Source organism: Giraffa tippelskirchi, chromosome 12 (genome assembly GCF_054371585.1).
Source record: "Giraffa tippelskirchi isolate mGirTip1 chromosome 12, T2T-mGirTip1v1.2.pri, whole genome shotgun sequence".
Taxonomy (NCBI): Eukaryota; Metazoa; Chordata; class Mammalia; order Artiodactyla; family Giraffidae; genus Giraffa; species Giraffa tippelskirchi.
The window spans coordinates 39,745,400-39,757,188 of record NC_137286.1 but is presented as its reverse complement, the minus strand read 5'-3'; the positions used below and the strand labels follow the sequence as shown (position 1 = coordinate 39,757,188).

Sequence of the window (11,789 nt, the reverse complement as noted above, 5' to 3'; positions counted from 1 at the left end):
AGGACGGGAGGCCTGGGCAGCTCGGCCAGGATCCCGCTCCCACAGACCTGCTCCCTGATCTTAAGGAAATATCACTCCCCAGCTTTTTAATGTATACAATGCAAGGCCGAGTTAGGGCCTGGTCCATTAACCCCCATGGCTGTGACGACAGCCAGTTGTGAACTGAGGTTTAGAGCAAGCAGAGCAGCAGGGACGAGACACAAGCACAGCTAGAAGAAAACATCCCGCCTCTCATCAATAAAAAAGGCAACAATTTCTGTGGACATTTTATTAGCACTCAGCGCTTCCTTCACATTCATCACTGCTGGAAAACAGAATCTCTCACCCTCCTGCCCATCCTACTTTAACACAAGTCACAATCAATTTTAGGCACAAAGGTTTTCATTTTCTTTCAAAATCAAGTTTCAGCTACTCGAGGTTACTGCTACAGCAAGAAGAGTTTGTACAGTTTTCACCCTCTGTTAGCACAAATTAATATATTTTCTTAAATAAAGTTAGACACTTTTGGTTTTAAAGTTGGTTTCCATCACAACAACAGTAAGACACTATACACCTTGAAGTCCGATCCGAGGGTCTGCCCACGTAGCCCTGTCAGCAGAAGCTGGGCATCCATGTCCGGTGCTGCCCTCGGACCCTGTCCCCACATCCTCAGCCAGCAGCGGGGCTGGTGGCTCTGCAGGGGCCAGGACTTAACGCCGGGGTAGTTGTTGTTCATATTATGCACGATAAACTGTGGCACAATAATCATGATATAACAACTGTGCAGCAAAAATAAAACAAAAAACTATTTTACATTTGATTATCATACAAAAATATGCACATTTTCTACTTTAAAACAGCATTAAGAGTACCTAATCATTTTAAAACTTGCAAGTTAAAAACATTTACTAAAATGGTTGAAATAAATGTGATAGGGAAGAAAGCTATAGAGAAATAAATGCTCAACCCGAAAAAACAGTAACAAATTAAGACAATTTGTAATAATTAAAAAGCAGCCTAATGAAAAATGGGGAAGAACCGTTACACTTTCAGTGGCAAGATGGGCTTTGGGATTTTCAGCGGGCTGAAGCTGGTTCCAGTCGAGGACTATAAAATGTTTAGTGGCAAAGTGCTACTTATGTAAACGAAAAAAGCCCTTATTTTCTAGGCAGGTTGGGAGAAACATGGGGTTTATCCACAAGATGGATTTCCTTAGACACTGCATAGGAACTTCCGTCCTTTTAAATCCAGAGACATTATCCAACAATTTTTTAAAGGCAAGTAATTCAAACAGAAATACCTATTTGTTACATATGAAGGTAAAGCACTGTTTTGAAAAAACCTGTTTTAGAAAAGGACATAATCTAGCTGCACACTTTAAACATTTTTTGAAAAGCGTAAGATGGCAGTTTAAGACAACGATATGACAGCCACATTTCAAACATCCATCTTTTTCCAAAAGTGAAGGGTGTCTTGACTCTTTGTCTGGCACGGCCACTATGAGCTCATGCTCTGAAGCTTTGGTGCAGTTCCCGTGACACACCTGCCATCAGGAGCTCGGACAAGAGCACATCTGTCTTCGTCCGTCTCCTCAGCGCTGCTGTCACAGGTGGGGCGGGGCAGGTGCTCTTGGTTAAAATGGCAATATCCTGAGAGAAGTCCACCTCTACTCACCTGCCCTCCCTCCCCAAGTGCCAGGCACTCTGTCCTTCCCTGCAGGTGACCTGACTCCTGAGCTCACCACCCCTTTCCACGGGCAGGTGCCCAGAGTGGCTGGGTCTCAGTAATACTGCCATGCTGGCTCCATCCTCCTGCCCCTCCACCCCCGACCTGGGGTGTCCAGGTGACTCTCAGCTGGAGGCTTCGTGACTAGCCTCCTTCAGATGTGCAGTGGGACTCTGATACCCTAACTCAAATTGCTTTACTCTGCATTATTCATATCTTAATAATCAAAGGCACTTCTAAGTTTAATTATATTATCTACAGCAAATGCTTTTGAAGTCAACAGTGCACATCATTTTAAAGTTAGCCCTAAGCAAACTCATGATTTTAAAACACAGTGATCTACGGTCCCAGACAGCATTCTAAAATAAATTACAGTGTGGGAACACACAACTCTCAGGTGAGTTCAACTAGAGATAATGAAAGTGACCAGAAAAATGCACAAATACCCATGAACACCCACGGGGGTCTGCTGGATGCTTGAAAACACATCAGACACTAGTTCTTGACTCCCCTGATGGTTGCTGCTCGGGCTGCTAATCCGACCAAGGGTCAGGGAAGCTTTAGTAGGTGGTTGGAAAGACAAATGCCACACACAAAACCTGATTAGTCTGATCACAGTAATAAAATCGTGGGAATGTCTGCCTGCAAATGACCTAAAAACGAGCCAGACCCAGCTTGACAGAAAGAGAACATAAATAACAAAAGTTAGGCCTGCCTTTTAAAAAACTGTGAAGGAAACATAATTCAACATGTTTTTAAGCATTAGTGCAAATTTCAGTTGTTACAGATAAACGATGAGCGTGTCTGACGTCTAGGGCAGCAGTTCTGCTCATCCCTCAGGACGTGCAGGAAGACCCCCTCAGTCTCCACGTGTGAGGGTCTTGGTGGACAGCCGTATCTTGGCCCCATATGGGTAGGCAGCCCCGCTCGTCCCTCAGGATGGTCAGTCTTCATTGGCGAGAGTCTCAGTGGACAGCCATATCTTGGCCCCACTGAGAAACTTGCTCAGTGGTGTCCCCGAAATGCTCCGCCTGCACAGATTGCCCACTGGGGAGAAGGGGAAAGAGGACGAGAGGAAGTCTGGCGTGCCTGGGGCGTCGTGTGGGCCGCCGGCGCGGAAGTACAGCCTGCCTGGGGACAGCTCCGGGCCAGGGGCTGGCGTGGGGCCACCCCGGGGCTGTCGCAGCACCCTGCTCAAAACGTCCACCTCGTCGGCCAGCAGTGAGAGCTTGTGGAAGGCTGTAATGAAGCCCCCGTGCTGGATCTGGGCCTCAGGGACCCAGCGGAAGTAGCAGAGTTTCCACAACTTGATGTGCACCCCTGAGAGACGTGGCAGGATGGTTCCGTGCAGGTCGGCCGGCCTGGAGGCCCGTTCTCGGAAGAACCGCTCCATGCCCCAGTCCTGGCTGTCCCTCGGCTCCAGAGGCGCTGGCTTCACCTGCAGGATTAGTGAGTTTCTCCTTGGCCGTAACTCCTGCTCACTGATGATGCCATTCTTTAAGGAGGCTGGCATTCCTCTCAGTGTGGAGCTGTAACTTTTCTGTACAGAGAGATTCTAGCATTATTCTCCTGGAGCTTCCCATTTCAGAAAGATGCTAAAAATGTGATGGTGAACATACACTCAGGTAGAATTTCAACCTTAAAGGACATTTTGCCCCTCCCTTGGTAATACTTGCTCCAATCCTCCTCCACTGGAGTTGGACACTTGGGCCTTGACTTTGCCAGGCTGTGGCCTGTATGGGGGTGGAGCTGATATAGTCTATCCGTCATAGGCAGACATCTGGGAGACAGTGGATTTGCGATAAAGCAAGTCACACCAGGTTTTTGGTTTCCCGGCACATATAAGTTATGTTTCCAGTATATGGCAATTTATTAAGTGTGCAACAGCATTATGTCTAAAAAGACAATGTGCACACCTTAAATACTTTACTGCAAAAAATGCTAACCCTCACCTGAGCCATAAGCGAGTTGTAATCTTTCTGCAATAGTGACATCAGAGATCACTGGTCACAGATCACCATCACCAATGTAATAATAATGAAAAAACTTTGTGTGGCTAAGACTCCTCCCACTCACTGCCAAGGGTACAGGTTCAATCCCTAAGATCTCCTGAGCTGCACAGCACAGCCATAAAAGAAAGAAAAAGCAAATGACCCCTCAAACCTGCATTAGCAATGCTGTTGTGGGACGTGCCTGGACTTTCAATACTCTGTTCTGAAAAAGATGTTTTTGGTTATGTGTGTGCAAACACCAGGTTTCCACCATTAGTGCGTTTTTGCAGTTTACCTTTGTCCTTTTAAAGGACTTCACAGAACCGTTCTGCACACAAGGCGTGCTCTTTCCAATGTAGAAGGGGTTGTGGAAAAGGGTGCGATCCTTTGGTGTAAACTGGAGAGACCAGTCCCAAACGGAGGGGAATTTTAAACCTTTCTCATCACCCAGCTGGATATTTTTGCTTATAGCAAATTCCTGCAAAATAAAATATTTGAACATTTGTGAAAAAATGCCAAACTCAAAATTTTCTTGTGGTAACTTCCTTTTTGATGAGTTATTCAGCATTATACGAGTGTACTTTTCTGAATGAGGGCGATTCCCACCCCTCTGGAGCAGCACACTCTGCTCCCCAGAACAGACGTGCTGGCACCCGGCACGAGGAGGGCATGGCCCTTGCGTGAGGAGGAGGGGGGCCCTGGGCAGTGAGCGTGTTCATGAGTGTGAACTCGTGGAGGGAGCTCACCCTGGCGCAGTGGCCTGAACAAACCCTCTCCTTTCATGCTCACACCCAGTCTTGAACAGCATGCGTCTTCAGGATGCCTGGCTGCTGGTTTGAGGCAGCAGCTTCACATGAAGAACTCAGACTCAGCAGAGTCCCAGCCCTGGCTAGGACCACAGCTCACTGTGAAGGCAGCCCCTCCTGCAGTCTTCCTGAAGACCCATGGGAGCGTCCTTCTGGGCACTGCAGCCCCTGTGGCTACACCCACTGCTCCAGACATGGATAAGACAGAACCCGTGGTTCTGGACGCCTCCACCAGGGCAACCAGAAGCTGGTTTCAAATCTGGCTTGAGACCTTCCCTAGTCATGGTTTTTCCTCTGGGTCAAGAGTTGGGACTGGAAGTTGACAGGCCTACGTAAAAGTGACTTGCCCCACAGCATCAGGGTCTGAGCACACTCGGTAAGCAGTGCCCAGCGAGAGTTCCAGTCTTGCATCATGCCCATGTTTCCTCTCAAATTCCTTCCCCATAGAATTCGCGAAGAAAAATCATTTGCTTTATACCCCTTTTATTCTACTGTCCTAGGAAATAAATGTTTTCAAACAGGATCTTACCAATTACCCACTCAGACAGCTCAAACGTGAACATATAAATACAAAAGTACAACATTTAAGGTGATTAAAATAAGCTGCATCTTTCAATAAATGTCAGAGAGAAACACCTAGAATGCTCACTCATACAAATGCAACAGGTTCAAGTTCCTGGACTTTTATCCATCTGAAATTACAGCTTAAAATGGTATTCATAACTGAGACAGTTTAATAGGAACACAGCTACTGCACATTGCCATGGTGGGTGCTCACCGTGCTCTGCTGCACGCGCTGGTGTGGAGAGTTGAACAGGAAGGTGCCGAACAGGGCCACGCGTGTGCTGTCATGCAGCACTGCCAGGTAGGTTTCCGAGAACTCGAAGGCCGCCGGGCACTGCTCCAGCAGCTGCCACGTGGTGTCCAGGAAGAGCAGGAACACGGGAGCCTGGCAGACACATGAGAAAACGAGATTACTCAGTGCTGGCCTGCAGGGCCCACATCCACCCCCAAACTTCTCGCTGACATGAAGGAAGAGATTAGTAGACAGTGAGGTCTGTGCGCGTGGCCCCGAAGCTGAGCTCAGGGTACATGAGTCGACTAGACGGCCATGGCCACCCTCAGACCGAGGCTGGCCTGGGACATGTCTCAGTACCTCTCCGCCCAACAAGTCCACCATGCTGAAGTGGTGAACTAGAAAGACAGGCAGGGAATCGCCCTGTGAAGGGGGAACAGGGAAATACATGTTTAAGCCGAACCTGGAAACAGTTCTTCAGAACATTTAAAACAAAAAACCTCCAAACCAAAAAGTAGCTTCTGTAACAACTTTTGGCTGACCCTGCGGTCAGCATCCAGGACGTTCCTGGGTTTCAGAAACTGGCTGGTGTGGCCTCGGGGTCCCGGGGCACACCCCCAATGCAGCAGCTGGCAGCAGCCCCTGCACGCACCCAGTGTGTCTCGATGAGTCAGAGTCAACACGGGAAGCACTCACTGCTGGGGCTTCCTCAGATGGCAGGGACTGTTACACGGGACAGCGAGTCAGCAGTGCTCTCAGGAGCCTCCCTGACATGGGACACTGCAGGGTTCTCACAGCCCCACAAGGACCCAAGGCCGTGCCAGCCTTGCAGCTCTTACATGTGCCCCCCAGCCTCCCTCCCTTAACACACGTACCTCGTTTAAGAAACTATGATTCTCCAAAGCTGGTTTTCCAATGTGCCTGTTGTCTGCTTATGGAAGACCTGCCGTACTAATGGCATTTCTTCAAGCAGTTTTCAACTAAGAGAAACTCAATAGATTACTTTTTAGAGTGTCACCTATCATACAGTTATGACAGTCTTCATAAACACCTCAACTTGAACTCTAATCCGTGGGTCAGTCTTGGACTGAGAAGCTAGGATGTAGTGAAGGCAATGGTTTAAGAGCCTCCTTGTGCCCTTCCACACAGAATGTCTCTCCCCATGATGACAGGGTTTTACCCTGTGCACTCTGAAGGGCTGATGATAAGCATGAAGGCTTTGTTACCTCCTTCTCCGATCTCTTCAGGTGGTTGCATCTGTCCAAGAACGGATATCCGGCCATGACCCACTCTTTCTGTATCAGACTCTGAAACCCGGTGATGGTCCTGAAATAGGGGTCCAGCATCACTTGGACCAGAGAAGCTATGATGCAGCTCAGGTCTCTTCCCTCCTCCTCTGTCAGTGAAATGGAAAGACAACGCTCAGTACACAGCAGAATGCTCAGAGAAGGACGGAAGGGGAGGTAGAGCATACACTTCAGTGTTCTGTGTGCGGCGGCCTTCGAGATCATCCATATTAGGACATTTCATTCAGGCCAGCAACTCTAAATATTACCTACAGATCATCTACACTCATGTTTAATGGAGAGATGGACTTTTACATATGAATGTTTTCTAGATATCAGAAGTGTAGCCCTCACTCTTTTTATATTTCAATGATCTGTGGTAAAAAATCTCCCAAGAGTCCATTCTATTCCTGTTTTGGCAACAGTATTAAATATCCCACAATCTTTCCACTGACAGCTTGACAGGGTGACTCAGAGGTGAACGAGAGAAACGGAACTATCCACCATCATCTGACAAGGTGGCAAATGCTTCCCTCCCATCTTTCACATCTGACGTCCTTTAATAATAAGACCAGGAGTACTCTGATATCAAAGCCAAAGCCAGCCACAGAAATCAGAAGAAAACTATCATATAGTATCCATTATATGTTAATGTCATCAACAAAGTATAATCAAACTAAATTATCTCAGGGATGCAAGAATTTATCCTAGAAATGCAAGGTTGGTTTAACACCTGACAAAGTAACACACCATAATAAAAAATAAAGGACAAAAATTACATGATCATCTCATTAGATACATAAAAAGCATCTGTCTGATTAAAATTCAACATTTATTCTGGATAAAAACTCTAAGCAATCTAGGAAGAGAAGGGAATTTCAACCTGACAAGTGGAATCCATAAAAACCTACAACTAACATCACTCTTGCCAGTGAAATCCTGGACACTCTCCTCCTAAGATGGGCAACAGGACAAGGATGTCTGCTCTGTCACTTCTACTGAATATTGTCCTGGAAGCTCTACACAGGGAAGTCAGGCAACAGAGAGAAATCCAAGGCATTTCAAACTGGAGAGGAACAAGCAATAACTGTATTTGCAGACAATGTGTGTCCATATGTAAAGTAAAACCCCGAAGAATCCATAAAGAACTACTAAAACTAATGAATGAGTTTAGTAAGGTTGCAGGAATTTTATACACAATGAGTACACAATATACCTGAAAATGAAATTAAAAAAGCAACTATTCACAACAGCATCAAAAATAAAACACAGATTTAACAAAATAAGTGCAAGGGTTCTACACTATAAAACTATAAAGCTGATATGACATGAGAGAAAACCCAAATAAATAGAGAGACATTCATTTCATGGATCAGTAGATTCCATGTTAAGACTCCCCAGTCTCCGATTCAACATAGTCCTATCCAAAACCCAATAGGCTTTTTGCTGATCCTAAAAGTTACACAGAAATGCAAAGGACCTAGAATAACCAAGACAATTTTGATAACAAGGTTGGAGGACTTACATGTCTTAATTTAAAAGTGAACCCTAAAGCTACAGCACCCAAGATACTGTGGTCCATGGACCACAGTGGTCAGGAGTGGTTACCTTGCAGCACTACAGATAGACGCTTGCTCTCTAGCACGTACACGAGTTCTGCTGCATGTTTAAGAAATGCCCTGGAAACAAAAAGGGAAACAAGGTTAAAAACCAAACTTCCACTACAGATATATTGTTTAAAGTACTTGAAGTCAAGCAAATGTAATCTCTCACCATACCCATTTGTAGTCTCTGTAACCTTTCTGAGTTTCTTCAGTATTTATATGAGTACCGATTGGTTTTTGTATCAGGGAAATTCATTAACCTTTGCTGATTTACATGACGTTCTTGAAATCACCCAACTACAGAGACGGAGAAGAGATGAATGGCTCCCATGGGGCAAGGGTGGAGCTGTAGGGGATGGGGGCACAGCCCTCCAGGGGTGGCAGGAGGGAGCCGTAGCGATAGGGCGGTCTGCATCCTGACTCTGTTGGTGGTCATGTGGGTCTACAAATGTGATGAAACCACACAGAAACACACGAGAACACCTGTTTATAAATGTTGAACAGGGCCTAGCTTACACCACTGTCAGCTTCTCGGCTCCACAGCTATTATCCAGTTGTGTGAGCTGTTACCACTGGGAAGCAGGTGAGGAGCGCATCGCCCTCTAATATTTTTGCACCTCCTGCAGATCTATAATTATTTCAAAATAAAGTGTTAGGAGAAAAAGAAAGCAGTTGTACAAACCTTACGTATTCCAACCACCGTGTATTCTCCAGTGAAGATAGCCATTTCTCTTCAGTTTCTTCAAACGGTTCTGCAATTAATATGATAATTACATATGTAATTCTACATACTTGTACATATATTCACATGTAACACTTCCAGGCTTCTTAACATGATCAAATTGAGAGTTAGATGATACATCACCGTTTCTAATACTTAAAAGTTGGCTTCAAGAAGTGTAATGCACTTGCATTTAATAATAAAAACATTTAAGAAGTTGCACTACAGTTCTATAAGGAATGGAACCAAGCACTTCCCAGGCCTCTGTCTCCTCTCTGGCTCTTCTGGGGAAATCTTGGAGACTGCGACCACCTCTGCCTCCTAGAGCAGCTGACCCCGGCCTTCCCTGACTCTGGCCTTCCCTCCGCAGCCTCCCCACCATGGGCCTGGCCCTCTCTGCCTCCCACCCCTCCCTGCTGCCAGTGCCTGGCTGACATGGCCTTGGTGGCAACCCCTGCAGGGAAGGGGGCAGCTTCCTGGCAGGGCCTGTCCTGGCTCAAGGTGCCCCTCACCTCACAAACCCCATCCCCAGCCACCCCGAGTACTGGATGGCTGAAAGATAAAGTTGCTGTGTTTCCAAACACACACCCCCGCCCCCACCCCAGCTCGCCTTCCAGTCCTGCTGCCTCTCCATCGTCCAGTGATGAGGGGCTATCTGCACACCCTTCACACCAAGGGCCCTTTCCTGTAAGTCAGCCAGCCAGGGGCACATTGAAGCACCCCGTGAGCATGTGCTCCAGCAAACATACGGGAACTCTGAGGCTGCACACATTCTCATGTGGCTCAAAACATAACTCAGCACATTAGGGTCTTATTTTGTTCGTGAGGTGGCACACTATTCTACTAGCAGACACTTTTCCTCCAAAACTAAACGCAGCTTAAACTTCATTTTCTAAGAGCTCCTGACATTCTCATACAATAATTTGTACAGGTATCTCAATGAGCCTCTACTTTATTAACTATTTCTAAATTTTTAAGTAATGTCACTTTTCCTGACATGCCTCGTACAATGCCTCATAGAATCACCCAGTCATTGTTTACATATGTATATATATAATAAAAATAAAATTACCATTAACACAAAGTTGTTTAAGTTTTACAAAAGCCACCTGAATATCTTGGATGTTGGGTAAGGTCTTGTCCAAATCTGACTTGTAGACATCACTTCTCTGTGGATGACTTTTAGTTATTGCATTACAAATCCTAATAAAGACAAAACCTTTGAGTCACTATTCATTCTTTTATTCAACATATATGTTTTGAGCACCTACTATGAGCTAACTATGCCACCATCTTAGTTGGTGTGACTTGATAAACCTAGGACGCACTGAACTATAAGAAAAACCCGATTCATTCTGCAGTGACTTGACCGGGAATCACTGCACTCTGGAAGTTCTTTAGAGGCAACACTACAGCAAGATGTCAGCAACATAAGATCCTTGTACGCCAAAGGACTAAACTACGTTTAGTATAACCTGAGAATTCATTTTAATATGTTCACATCCTCTCCACAATGGTAATGCTTGTATGAAGTACACGGTGCTTTCTGACTCTCTAGCTAAAACGACCAAGATATCCCAAGCTCCGAGGGCAGTGGCCCACTCACCTCTGCTCGATCTTCCTCTGCTGCAGCACATCTCTTACGAGGGCCATGCGCACGAGGGCACTGCCGTTCGAGTGGCTCCAGCACCAGAACTAGGAGAGAAGCAGGGTGTTTACTTAACCAGCTGGAAAGTGGAACACAGTATTGGAGAGACCCAGCAGGCCTCACTTACTGGCATCCGTCTTCCAACAAAAGAATGGGAGAAGACCTTCAGGTCTTGATCTGCTAGTGAGCTCGGCACCACAAAATACTCTGGAAGGCTGCAGATGAAAACACAAATCATGACGTGAGAGCTTGGCTTCTAGTGGTACAAGCGTGCTCTGCAGACTCCACTTTAACTAACATGCACCCCACCTGGTGAGTACTGTGGGTACACTGGGGAGCCTAGACACAGTCGAAAATAGATGCAACATGGTCAGTTATCCCAAAAACTGTATTATAGCAGAGGAAAAATCCAAAGGAAGCATTTGAAATATTGTCTAGAATGACTATTAATCAAACATGTTTGCAATTTCTAAAAAAAAAATCCACCCTGGTCCTCTCGACAGGCTATGTATGGGGTAGGAGACACCAGTCACACCAACCCAACCCGACCCTCAAGTCTACCGAGAAGCGTCAACTCCTTCTCTCTCCCTTCTGTCTGTTTCATGTCCAGTTACCAATGACGGCAGAGTCTGACGACTACCCCTAAAAGTGCCCCGGCAGTGAGCACCCTGCCAGAGCAAACTCACCATGTGGAGATCATGTAGCCCTCGTTGATGGAGCAGACCCTCCAGCCCGAGGCGCCCGTCCTCTTCACCTCCCTGTCCCAGTCTGAGTACATCTCGAACAGTGGCGTCTTCTGGCTGCTGCCGCCCCCAGCTCCCAAGAGTGCTCCATTAGCTTTGCTGGCTACAAGAAAAAGCAACAGTATTAAGTCTGCTCTGAATCCCCTCTCTTGCCTCCTGTCGCCAACACACTGTGATGTAGTATCCCTGTTTGTCTCTGGTGTCTCCAAGGCCGCCTCACCTGTCCTGGCCTGTCCTCACCTGTCCTGGACAAGAGGCAGCTCCCTCCTCTCTCAGGACAGCCCCCGCGTCCACTCCTGCAGCACCTCCATGCCCTGTCCATCCACTGGCTCTGCCTGCAGCGCCTTCCGGCACTAGAGAAGGCTCTCACATGGCCACCTGGACCACTCTCACTCTACATCACACACTGCCCCTTCCATTCACTGACTACCTTCTCAGGGCATGAACGATGCTGCGCCCACATTTCCTCTCCAGTCATCTCCTCCTCAAC

At 46.7% G+C, this 11,789-nt stretch overlaps 1 protein-coding gene across 6 annotated transcripts in view; it reads right to left on the bottom strand.

Moving 5' to 3' along the window:
* Positions 1-253: 253 nt before the first annotated feature.
* The window catches only part of MTMR10 (myotubularin related protein 10), a 38,279-nt gene continuing 26,743 nt past the window's right edge, over positions 254-11,789 (bottom strand). For 2 of the 6 annotated variants that reach the window (XM_081550359.1, XM_081550361.1), the window contains 11 exons: positions 11,243-11,402; positions 10,684-10,771; positions 10,515-10,603; positions 9,981-10,111; positions 8,870-8,939; positions 8,192-8,262; positions 6,524-6,693; positions 5,280-5,450; positions 3,991-4,173; positions 3,868-3,918; positions 254-3,244 (listed from right to left, as the gene is read on the bottom strand). In XM_081550359.1, coding sequence (XP_081406485.1) covers positions 2,648-3,244; positions 3,868-3,918; positions 3,991-4,173; positions 5,280-5,450; positions 6,524-6,693; positions 8,192-8,262; positions 8,870-8,939; positions 9,981-10,111; positions 10,515-10,603; positions 10,684-10,771; positions 11,243-11,402 — 1,781 coding nt within the window. In that variant the 3' untranslated portion in view covers positions 254-2,647. Of the gene's footprint in view, positions 3,245-3,867; positions 3,919-3,990; positions 4,174-5,279; positions 5,451-6,523; positions 6,694-8,191; positions 8,263-8,869; positions 8,972-9,949; positions 10,112-10,514; positions 10,604-10,683; positions 10,772-11,242; positions 11,403-11,789 lie in introns of all 6 variants that reach the window. The other 4 variants (XM_081550360.1, XM_081550362.1, XM_081550358.1 and 1 more) reach the window with 3 other exon arrangements.